Source organism: Ranitomeya imitator, chromosome 4 (genome assembly GCF_032444005.1).
Source record: "Ranitomeya imitator isolate aRanImi1 chromosome 4, aRanImi1.pri, whole genome shotgun sequence".
Lineage (NCBI taxonomy): Eukaryota > Metazoa > Chordata > Amphibia > Anura > Dendrobatidae > Ranitomeya > Ranitomeya imitator.
The window spans coordinates 504,829,186-504,842,058 of record NC_091285.1 but is presented as its reverse complement, the minus strand read 5'-3'; the positions used below and the strand labels follow the sequence as shown (position 1 = coordinate 504,842,058).

The 12,873-nt window shown below is 42.3% G+C and overlaps 1 protein-coding gene across 2 annotated transcripts in view; it reads left to right on the top strand.

Annotated features, from left to right (window-relative positions):
• The window catches only part of FBN1 (fibrillin 1), a 440,189-nt gene that overhangs the window by 269,791 nt on the left and 157,525 nt on the right, over nt 1-12,873 (top strand). For both annotated transcript variants that reach the window (XM_069766028.1, XM_069766029.1), the window contains 3 exons: nt 1,266-1,319; nt 3,880-4,005; nt 6,282-6,407. In XM_069766028.1, coding sequence (XP_069622129.1) covers nt 1,266-1,319; nt 3,880-4,005; nt 6,282-6,407 — 306 coding nt within the window. The remainder of the gene's footprint in view (nt 1-1,265; nt 1,320-3,879; nt 4,006-6,281; nt 6,408-12,873) is intronic.

Genomic DNA, 12,873 nt, shown 5'->3' with positions numbered 1-12,873 from the left:
TTCCTGGGTTTTTGCCTCTGATCTTCATTCTGCCGATCTGGTTCGTGCCTTTCATTTGGCTCATCCTGGTCGGCCTGGGGGCTCTGGTGAGGGTTCGGTGACCCTTTCTCAAGGGGGGGTACTGTTGTGAATTCTGTTGTCGGGCTCCCTCCTGTGGTCATGAATGGTACTTCGGCTGGTTCTGTCCATGGACTTCCTTTGGTGGGTGTTTCACAGGTGACGAGGTTAATTCGTTAGCTGCCGCTCTATTTAACTCCACTTAGATCTTTGCTCCACGCCACCTGTCAATGTTCCAGTATTGGTCTGTTCACTCCTGGATCGTTCTTGTGACCTGTCTTCCCATCAGAAAATAAGTTCCAGCTTGTATTTCTTTGGTTTGCTATTTTTCTGTCCAGCTTGCTATTTAATTTGTTGTCTTGCTTGCTGGAAGCTCTGGGACGCAGAGGGAGCGCCTCTGCACCGTGAGTCGGTGCGGAGGTTCTTTTTGCGCCCTCTGCGTGGTCTTTTTGTAGGTTTTTGTGCTGACCGCAAAGTAACCTTTCCTATCCTCGGTCTGTTCAGTAAGTCGGGCCTCACTTTGCTAAATCTATTTCATCTCTGTGTTTGTATTTTCATCTTTACTCACAGTCATTATATGTGGGGGGCTGCCTTTTCCTTTGGGGAATTTCTCTGAGGCAAGGTAGGCTTATTTTTCTATCTTCAGGGCAAGCTAGTTTCTTAGGCTGTGCCGAGTTGCATAGGGAGCGTTAGGCGCAATCCACGGCTATTTCTAGTGTGTTTGATAGGTTTAGGGATTGCGGTCAGCAGATTTCCCACGTCCCAGAGCTCGTCCTTATTATCAGTAACTATCAGGTCATTCCGTGTGCTCTTAACCACCAGGTCCATTATTGTCCTGACCACCAGGTCATAACACTTCAGTGTGAATGTACAATTTTCATAGTCATGAAAATACAGAAAAATCTTTAAATGAGAAGGTGTCTCCAAACTTTTTGTCTGCACTGTATGCACATGCCAATTTTTAGTTATTTGATCCCATATATTTTATTTTTGCCTATATTTCCTCAGTTCACCAACTTACACTATTTAGTGCTTATGCATCACACACAAGTTGAATTACAAAAATATTTAAACACAGGTTGTAATCTATCAAAATAGGTAAAAAGTCAAGGAGGGAGAATACTTTCGCAAGCCACTTTAACTGTCAATTTTTGTGAGGTGTGGGATTCCTTTGCAACAGGCTACAAATGTATTTCTTTTGTTTTCAGAGGAATATCAAGCTTTATGCAGCAGTGGACCAGGAATAACATCTCAAGGAACTGGTATGTATGACTGCTATCCTGAAATATTTGTACAGGTCACCTAAAATATGTAGAACGGAATCGGAACAGAAAAGGATTATGATCTGCATGTGTCTCCCCTGGAGAAGCACAGCATGGTTAGGAAATCTGGTTTCATCAATCATCTAAAATAAAAGTTTTATGTATGAGAATGCCAGTAATTTTGTTTGGCCTTAAAGAGCCAAACTTTAGGTGTTCCTTAATGGAAGATCCAGACTGCTGTCAAAGGCTATAAGGTGGTTGCATTTTAATGTCAGTATTGGTGGGTCTGCAACATCTGGAAGTCCTGCAGTTCTACGAAACCACATTTTAATAACACAATTTACACTAGTAAATGAATTTCAATTAATCCTGATGGATTTTGTAGATTTTTGGTTGGTGATTCCAAGAAATGCATTGCAGATTATGCTATTGTTTCCACAGAAAATATCAGAAACATTTACAGAAAGATGTGAGCCTAAAACTTGCTTGTTCAGGGACATACTGTATATTTGACTGTGAATACGTATTGTGCAGCATGGTGTTGACTTTTCCATTTTATACTTTGACAACGACTGAAGATTACCTATTTTTTGTCTTAGAAACAATAAAAACCTGCTATTTTAAAGACATCTAATTAAAACCATTTTGGATTTTTTTGCTTCCTTATTTTTCCAGCCACTGGTTTATTTATGTGACATTCTTTGTGTAGTTTTTCTTTCCATAAAACAGAAGAAAGTAATTAAAAAGGATCAATTATAGAATCCATTTGGTGCAAAACAATGTAATTACATATTGTATATAAATAGAATTCTTAGGGCCAGGAAGGTTGCCAGAAGTAATATCCTGGTAATATGTCTGCTTATCATGATAAGACATGAAGCATAGCTTAAAAAGAATAAAAGAGCTACACTTAACTGAACTAAAAGAAGTAATTCAGTGCTCCAAGCAAACATGTGAGGGAAACCAGAAAAATGGGGGCTCAACTAGAAAATGTGTCAGTCAAACGTGTCAAATTTATGGTGCCATAAATTGCAAAAGTGTGTCGAGCTGATTTATATAACACTATGAGACTAGTAAATATTACATGCAAGTCGGTTTGAAAAGGCTTAGTAAAGAGAATTTTATTGGCTTGGGTTAACTTCTACCAACTGATATATCCAGAATGATATTGGTATTGATCTATCAAAGATCACTAGACATCTTGGCAACAAATAGTGAATTCCTTAGGTTTCTTTGTTGTAGTTGTTTCGCAGAAGATCCAAAGAATTATCCATTTTGCTTGGACCCAGTAATCAGGCTCAACCACCACAGTGCCAAAATTGTATACTGCATTTTAGGATTATTTCACAAATAGACTATTAGTGTTTCCTGGTGATTCAACCTGCTTATGAATGGGCTGGTAGCGTAAATTAATTTGGTGGATATAATGTACCCTAATCTAATATTAATGTGATAAATCCTCATCCAAAAGCAATCCTTCTTGAGAAACCCACCGATAATGTTAGGGTCATTGTTAAAATGTGAACTGTGTATTCATTTATTATATTCTTGGTGGCTCTATGTGGCATTTAACAGTCACCTTTATTAATCAACAAGGAGAGACAAATGTCTCAGAGCAAATACATCACACAATAAAAAAGGAAATCTTGGGCCAACTATCTACTAACTACATATTTTTTATTGTTTCTTTCATAGGCTCTGAGCTTATAAGGTAGCACCTCAAAACACGACATGTTCTCCAAACCATTCCTTATGGTCATGAATGATCATATCGCCCACACAGATTGGCAGTGCTTGCTCTTTATCCTTGGAGCAATGTGTCATTGAATCACAGCCTTTATAGAAGCTGGCTCCTAATCGAGCTCCTTAGACCGCCCAAGGCCTGAACTGCCTGGATGGAGATGGAGCACTCTCTTATCTCCTCTGACTTCAGGACCTAGGCCTTATTCTGAGTTTTGAACCCAACCAAAGACACAAAATACCCTTTTTTTCTGCTGCACATTCTCTGGTTACTTGAAATATTGCACAAAAATGCCACATTAGTAGCTGTACTGGTACATTATATATTATATCAGTGTGCTTTTGTACATCACCTTTAGATGAAAAGTAAAAATGGAAGTTAGAACAATAGAATCATAGAATGTTAGAGCTGGAAGGGACCTCAAGGGTCATGATGTCCAACCTGGCTCAATGCAGGATTCACAATACCATCTCAGACAGATGTCTGTCTAGCCTCTGTTTAAAGACTTCCATTGAAGGAGAACTCACCACCTCTTGTGGCAGCCAGTTCCGCTAATTGATCATCCTCAATGTTGTATTTAAACAAATGCGTTACATTATGGAGCATAGGTTTAGCCATAAAGGGGGCATGCCTCAATCTTTTTGTTTTTATTTAACTCTCATACAAGCCCTTGAAACTCTTTGACCCAATAAATAGAAAAGAAGATCTATGAATACCATAAATAATTGATGGGGTAAAGTCAAAGTGAAGTGCAAAAATCTTTCATAATTTTTTACATGTAAGTTATTATTATACTCAGACTGTAACACTTTCTTTCAGATATCAATGAATGTGCTTTAAATCCTGATATTTGTCAGAATGGAATATGCGAAAACCTCCGTGGAACGTACAAATGTATCTGTAATTCTGGATATGACGTTGACATCAATGGAAAGAATTGCATTGGTATGCCTTTTTGATTGGTATTTTGACTTATTTTGACTTATTTCAATCTCCATACGATAAGTATTACCTCCAGCATATTTTACATCACTTCCACATTGGTGGTAAGGCCTTAGAGTTTTGAACAGGGAGCCAGGATTTAGAAGAAATACATGAGTGTCTAAGGCTAACATACTTGATAGGGAAATACTGGGCAGAAGGCCTAAACCTATGACATGTCTAGCAGTGTTTACCTCCCAGAAGATCAAGGGATCTCCTGGATCCTAGAGTGATGCTTATACACTTGTTAGTGGTAATCTCCGACACTAACCTAATGACTATGGCCAGCTGTCAACCAGTGCATATCACCTATCCATAAATACTTTGTGGTTATTAAATCTTTTAAAAGACTGTACAGTGATTCAACGCAAATGTGAAATAAGTGTAGCTCACTCCTGATTTGTCTTCTTCTCACTAAGCTCACCCCTCTCCAATCTATCTTGGATGCAAGACTCATATTTTTGTCCAGCTGCTATATGGATGCCTCTTTTCTGTACCAGTCATTGCGCTGGTTGCCCACCTACTTTCGTATGCAATTTACACTTATTCCTTTCATAGCAAAAGAGATCCAACATAGGAATTTTAGACACACAAATCTTTAGGTTCTATTGATAAAATGGTTTCATCATGAAAAACATTGCTTACACATTTTAGGCTATTATTAGAGACTATATGGAGGTCCGATGCTATCGCATCGGGAGGGCAGTAATGTAACGATGGGGGCAGGCATGCACCGCTATTATTGCCTAATGGCATCCTGTGATAATCTAATGACTTTTGCATCAGGGGACTTATGTGCTTGACGCCTACACTTAAATGCATTGTTTTTGTCACAGCGATGCTTTTGCTCTTCATTTGCTCTTTGTTGTCTTCGATGTTGTGCCTTTGTTGCTTTCCTTTTATTGTCACTGGCGTACTTTTTAGGAGGAGCCATGTTGGCGTTGATATTTGCTTTTAAATGGGTTTTCCCAGGAACAAAAGTTCATTTTAAAAATTGTCTGTGTCTGACTGTGTACCGAACCTTCCACAGCTCCTGGGCAGGGGAGGAAGCAAAAGACAATACTGACATTACAGCAGGAGATCACAGAGGATACATTTTGTGAGGTAAAATATTATTTAAAAACAGTCAGTGAAATATTTTACCTCAGAAAATGAATCCACTGTGATCCCCTGCTCTAATGTCAGTATTGTCTTTTACTTCCACCCCTGCCCAGGAGATGTGGTATGCTCCGTACACTGTCAGACACAGTCAATTTTTAAAATGAACTTTCGTTCGTGGGAAAACCCCTTTAATGTGACCGGCTTCCACTGCCTGTAGACACATCGCGCATTTGCCCCCGGGATCAGTCGAATGCTTCACTGCACCTGCGCGTAATTCACGCAGACGCAGTAAATCATACCACCGCCATCTTTGTGCAGACAGATAGGGGCGGTCACATTAAAACTGCGCATGCACTCCTCCTGTACAAAGATGGCAGCAGTCAGTGAATCATTCGTCTGATCCTGGCAGCGGCGGTGTTCTGCTGGTGGTACAGCGCAAGAAGCTGCGTGAGTGTGAGATTGTGCATGTGTGTGAGTGTGTGTGTGTGTGTGTGGTGCGTACGGCATATAGTGTGTGTGTTTGTGGTGCGACGGTGTTCCGCTGGTACCGCGCAATAGGTTGGTACCAGCAGCAGTTTCCATATTGAGACATCCATCACTTGGTTGTCCCAATATGGCGGTCGGTGAACTTCCTCTGCTTGGAATTCTGGGATACGGTGACATCTGGACAGAACAGGAAATGAAAACATTATAAGGCAATTATATAAATAGATGAGTAAATTGCTTTGCGTGACACTGGTCCATGGTCTAAGTCCAAGTCAGTAATATCTGGCCATGGACTGGAGCGGTATGAGTTTCCTTATCCTTATGAATCTCAGGCTCAGCTTATGATTAGGTGTAGAGGTTGATGTCATCTGTGCAGCGTGTGGTGCACAGGTGACGTACTGCCCGCCCGGCTAATCATAAGCCAAGCCTAGGATTCCTAAGGGTAAGGAAATTCGCGCAGCTCCTGTCATTGGCCAGAAACTAATGATCTGGACCATTGACCAGGTTGTACGAAGTGATCTGTCTATCTTCTATTATTGCATATTGTTGAGAGTAGAAAATAGAGATATGTAATCCAGAGTAGTCTTCTGTCACGAATACTATGCATTTATTTTGAAAGATCAGTAAATTGACTAAAATTTGCATCTTTGTAGATATTGATGAATGTGCCTTGAATCGGCTACTCTGTGACAATGGACAATGTCGGAACACTCCAGGAAGTTTCTCCTGTACTTGCCCTAAAGGCTATGTCTTTGAGCCTGAATCAAAAACGTGTGAAGGTAAAACCATTATATCTAATTACGGTACTCTACAATCGATCAACTAATTAGCATACGAGTATAACCTATGCAGATAATGGGTATTGTATTCACCATATTCTAGTGTGTCTGACTGGTCTAGATGATATAGATGATGTACTTCATATATATGAATGCTTGTCCTCTGCTCCATTCACTGTCTATGGAGCTGCCGACCTGTATGCGGGGCTATTTCCAGCAGTCCAATTAACAATGAAAGTACTGAAGGCCAAGCATGCACACCTCTGCTCCATTTAGAATAAGCCTGGCTTTGTAAACCCAACCTTGGGATTGCTGGAGGTTACAGTGGTTGGACCCCCAGTGATCATCAAGTTATTCCCTATTCTACAAATAGGGGACAAGGTTATTTTTTGTGAATAACCCTTTAATGCCTAATGCTTTTCACCAATATCTCTTGACTGTATCTATTATTGGGTTATGTCATTTGGAATATTATAAAAGTACATATCACATAGGTTCATCTTGCAGGTATATGATATAGCCAACCCAGCTAATGATGCATGTAAAACAGTATAAGGGCTCATACCCATATGTGTGAAAAAAAGTTCCTATATCAGGACCGAAAACACGGACGATTGTCATACGAGTACAATTAGATTTTTTAAACCTAGCATCCAATTTACATCCGATTGCAGTGCGATTTTAACATGACCTTTACACATAGCAATTCTCTAAGTCATTTACACATCGTTTTCAAAGGAAATATTCTTCAAAACACACACATATATGTGTGTATATATATATATATATATGCGTGTGTGTGTTTTGAAGAATATTTCCTTTGAAATATATATATGTATATATGTATTATTATATATGTGTGTATATATATATATATATATGCGTGTGTGTGTTTTGAAGAATATTTCCTTTGAAAGCAATGTGTAAATGACTTAGAGAATTGTTCTGTGTAAAAGCTCATTATAAATATATATATATAGCATAACGCTGGGAGCGTCACTCTTTATAGACTGCGCAGGCACGACGCTCCTAGCGTCACACTATAGAGTGTCAGGAAAAAAAAAAATGGCGCCGGAAGGCGTGGACTGCCGGGAGCAGGGGGTCGGGAGCAGGGGGACACCGTGCACATATTTGCGCCCTGATTATGCTGTGGCACTTCATGCCACAGCAATTTGTTACTTACGCCATTCCTTTCCGCCCATTTTCTTCGTCCTCCTGCTGCCGGAATCGGCACCTGCGCAGTCCGCACTTTCCGGCGCCATTTTCTTGAAGACACACTGCATGAAGTGCCACAGCATAATCAGGGCGCAAATATGTGCACGGTGTCCCCCTGCTCCCGACCCCCTGCTCCCGGCAGTCCACGCCTTCCGGCGCCATTTTTTTTTTTCCTGACACTCTATAGTGTAATGCTAGGAGCGTGCGCAGTCTATAAAGAGTGACGCTCCCAGCGTTATATTATATATATATATTTATAATGAGCTTTTACACAGAACAATTCTCTAAGTCATTTACACATTGCTTTCAAAGGAAGTATTCTTCAAAACACACACACGCATATATATATATATATATATATATATATATACACACATATATGTGTGTGTTTTGAAGAATATTTCCTTTTTAAACGATGTGTAAATGACTTAGAGAATTGCTATGTGTAAAGGTCATGTTAAAATTGCACTGCAATCGGATGAAAATTTGTTACTTACGCCATTCCTTTCCGCCCATTTTCTTCGTCCTCCTGCTGCCGGAATCGGCACCTGCGCAGTCCGCGCTTTCCGGCGCCATTTTCTTGAAGACACACTGCAGGTGTGTCTTCAAGAAAATGGCACCGGAAAGAGCGGACTGCGCAGGCGCCGATTCCGACAGCAGGAGGACGAAGAAAATGGGCGGAAAGGAATGGCGTAAGTAACAAATTGCTGTGGCATGAAGCTGTGGCACTTCATGCCACAGCAATTTGTTACTTACGCCACCTGATTCCTTTGTCCTGCTGCCGGAATCGGCGCCTGCGCACTGCAGTGTGTCTTCAAGAAAATGGCGCCGGAAAGCGCGGACTGCGCAGGCGCCGATTCCGCCAGCAAGAGGACCAAGAAAATGGCGGCGGAAAGGAATCAGGTGGCGCAAGTAACAAATTGCTGTGGCATGAGGCTGTGGCACTTCATGCCACAGCTATTTGTTACTTACGCCACCTGATATGGGGCATATATTATGGAGCATCTTATGGAGCATCTTATGGAGCAGCGTATGGGGCATATGGATGGGAGCAGCAAATTAAAGAACGGTGGCGCAGGATGGGAGCAGCACATGACAGAACGGGGGCGCAGGATGGAGCAGCACATGACAGGATGGGGGCGCAGGATGGGAGCAGCAAATGACAGGATGGAGGCGCAGGATGGGAGCAGCACATGACAGAACGGGGGCGCAGGATGGGAGCAGCACATGTCAGAATGGGGGCGCAGGATGGGTGCAGCACATGACAGAATGGAGGCGCAGGATGGGTGCAGCACATGACAGAACGGGGGCGCAGGATGGGAGCAGCACATGACAGAATGGGGGCGCAGGATGGGTGCAGCACATGACAGGATGGGGACGCAGGATGGAGCAGCACATACCAGGATGGAGACCATATACCAATATAAATGCTCGCCACCCGGGCGTAGAACGGGTTCAATAGCTAGTATATATATATATATAGTAGACAAAAAGAGAAAGAGCACAAAAAGATGTAAAAAAAAGGACTTTAATGCCCTGTGGTGTGGCAACGTTTCTGTTAAAACAAATCCTTTCTCAAGCCTTGTAAAAGGTTTTGTTTCAGGGCCTTAAAGTCTCAGGGCATTAAAGTCCTTTTTTTATATCTCCTTGAGCTGTTTCCCTTTTTGTTTACTATCTGGAAGGGCATTGGAATCCTGGTCAGGGAAGCGTGCACGCTTTAAGGTATTTTTTCTGGTGCAGTTCCTCTATATATATATATATACATTCAGCACGGGCCATTTATATGGATACACCTAAATACAATGGGAATGGTTGGTGATATCAACTTCCTGTTTATGGCACATTAGTATGTGGGAGGGGGAAAAGGGGGAAAACTTTTCAAGATGGGTGGTGACCATTTTGGATCCAACATTATTTTTTTCAATAGGAAGAGGGTCATGTGACACATCAAATTTATTGAGAATTTCACGAGAAAAAAGATGGTGTGCTTGGCTTTAACGTAACTTTATTCTTTCATGAGTTATTTACAAGTTTATGACCACTTATAAAATGTGTTCAAAGTGCTGCCCATTGTGTTGGATTGTCAATGCAACCCTCTTCTCCCACTCTTGACACACTGATAGCAACACTGCAGGAGAAATGCTAGGACAGGCTTCAAGTATCCGTTGTTTGAGTGTGGTATATGGGGTACAAAATAGTAGGGCCAGTCTTCATCAATGGAAACCTCAGTGCCACTGGATATCTGAAATTGCATGCTGATGTGTTGCTCTCTTTATGCATTGAAGATGGCACGTTCCCTGAGTTTTTCCAGCAAGATTGTGCACCACCACATTACGGGTGTCAGGTCCGAGCATTCCTACATGAACAGTTTCCTGGAAAGTGTATTGGTCGTCGTGGGCCAGTTGAATGGCCACCAAATGCTTTGTTGTGTCACATGACTCTCTTCCCATTGAAAAAAATAAAGTTGGATCCAAAATGGCTGACTTCAAAATGGTCACCATTGTCACCACCCATCTCAAAACTTTTTCCCCCTCCCATATACTAATGTGCCACAACCAGGAACTTTATATCACCAACCATTCCCATTTTATTTAGGTGTATCCATATAAATGGCCCACCTTGTAGTCTGGAAAGGGGGTAATACCATGGAGCTTCCCAGGCTATTAATATCAGCTCACAGCTGTATACTTAGCCTTTACTGGTTATTAAAATGGGTGACCCTTAAAAAATATGACGTAGGGTCCCCTTATAGTTAATAACCAGCAAAGGCTATGCAGACAGCTGTAGGCTGATATTAATAATCTAGGAAGGGGCCATGAATTCTGGACCCACCAGGCTAAAAATATCAGCTCTCAGCCACCCCAGAAAAGATGTGCCAATTCTGGCACTTAGCCTCGCTCTTCCCTTGGCCCTGTAGTGGTGGAAAATGAGGTGATAGTTGGGGAATTGATATCACCTTTGTATTGTCACTTCACACTAGACCTCAAGGTCCCAGAGTCTGGAGGAAGAGTAGAGAGACAGACAATCCAAGATGCTTAAGATCTAGGGTGAAGTTTCCACAATCAGTTATGGTTTGGGAAGCTATGTCATCTGCTGGTGTAGGTACACTGTGTTTTATCAAGACCAAAGTCAGCGCAGTAATCTGCCAGGAAATTTTAGAGCACTTCATGCTTCCCTCTGCCGACAAGCTTTTTGGAGTTGGAAATTTCATTCTCCAGCAGGACTTGGCACCTGTACACACTGCCAAAAGTACCTATACCTGTTTTTAAAACAACAGTATCACTGTGCTTGATTGGCCAGCAAACTCGCCTGACCTTAACCCCATAGAGAATCTATAGGGTATTGTCAAGAGGAAGATGAGACACAAGACACAACAATGCAGATGAGCTGAAGGCTGCTATCAAAGCAACCTGGGCTTCCATAACACCTCAGCAGTGCCACAGGCTGATCAACTCCATGCCACTCCGCATTGATGCAGTAATTGATGCAAAAGGAGTCCCGACCAAGTATTCAGTGCATTTACTAAATATACATTTCATTAGGCCACCATTTCGGATTTTAAAATCATTTTTTCAAGCTGGTGTCTTAAATTGTTCTAATTTACTGAGAAAATGGCATTTGAGTTTTAATTGGGAAAACGAAAACAGCGCGGTCTTGTGAGGACCGCTAAGGCAGAGATTAGATCCAGGCAATACAAGTTAAAAGGCACAAACCTTTATTATCCATTATTATCCACAACGCGTTTCAACAGGTGGCATACAAAGGGGGGGAGAGTTGATTACATATTTAAAGAAAATACACCAATGGAGGAGAGCAATCAATTAATTAATGCAATCACAGAGACACGCTTAAGGTGCCAAAAAGAATTGTATAAAAAAAAAAAAAAGTTTAAAAAAAATTGTTTAAAGGGCCTCTGTCACCCCCTCCAGCCGTTATAAACTAAAAGAGCCACCTTGTGCAGCAGTAATGCTGCATTCTAACAAGGTGGCTCTTTTAGTTTTTAGTGCATTTATTCCCAAAATAAAGCGTTTTATAACTTCTCCAAAATACCTGTCTTTAGACAGGGAGGCAGGTCTTAACCCCCCTGCTTAAAACGCCACACTGCCGTCAATCAAATCTTCAGGGGCGCCGGGCGCCACCCCCTCCGCGCTGTTTTCCCAAGAAATCCGGCGCCTGCGCTGTTTAGTACTGGCTGGGGCAGGCGCAGTCTGCAAGACTGGATGTGACGTCAGACGGCCAGAGCTCACTGTGCATGCACCAGCTAGTACTAAACAGCACAGGCATCGAATGTAATGGGAAAACAGCGCGGAGGGGGGCGGCGCCCGGCGCCCCTGAAGATTTGATTGACGGCAGTGTGGCGTTTCAAGCAGGGGGGTTAAGACTGTTGTGATAGACAATTCAGTAACACAATGTACATAGCGATCAGAGCACATACAGTGATCTGACAATAACCCAAAAATAATAGAACGAGCTCTGAGACGTGGAAACTCTGTAGACCGCAATTCCTGATCCTCTCCAAACACAACTAGAGGCAGCTGTGGATTGCGCCTAACGCTCCCTATGCAACTCGGCACAGCCTGAGAAACTAACTAGCCTGAAGATAGAAAAATAAGCCTACCTTGCCTCAGAGAAATACCCCAAAGGAAAAGGCAGCCCCCCACATATAATGACTGTGAGTAAGATGAAAAGACAAACGTAGGGATGAAATAGATTCAGCAAAGTGAGGCCCGATATTCTAGACAGAACGAGGATAGGAAAGATAACTTTGCGGTCTACACAAAACCCTAAAGAAAACCACGCAAAGGGGGCAAAAAGACCCTCCGTACCGAACTAACGGCACGGAGGTACACCCTTTGCGTCCCAGAGCTTCCAGCAAAACAAATAGACAAGCTGGACAGAAAAAATAGCAACAAATAGCAAAGAAGCACTTAGCTATGCAGAGCAGCAGGCCACAGGAATGATCCAGAGAAACACAAGTCCAACACTGGAACATTGACAGGAAGCATGGATCAAAGCATCAGGTGGAGTTAAGTAGAGAAGCAGCTAACGACCTCACCAGATCACCTGAGGGAGGAAACTCAGAAGCTGCAGTAGCACTTTCCTCCACAAACGGAAGCTCCCAGAGAGAATCAGCCGAAGTACCACTTGTGACCACAGGAGTGAACTCTGCCACAGAATTCACAACAGTACCCCCCCCTTGAGGAGGGGTCACCGAACCCTCACCAGAGCCCCCAGGCCGACCAGGATGAGC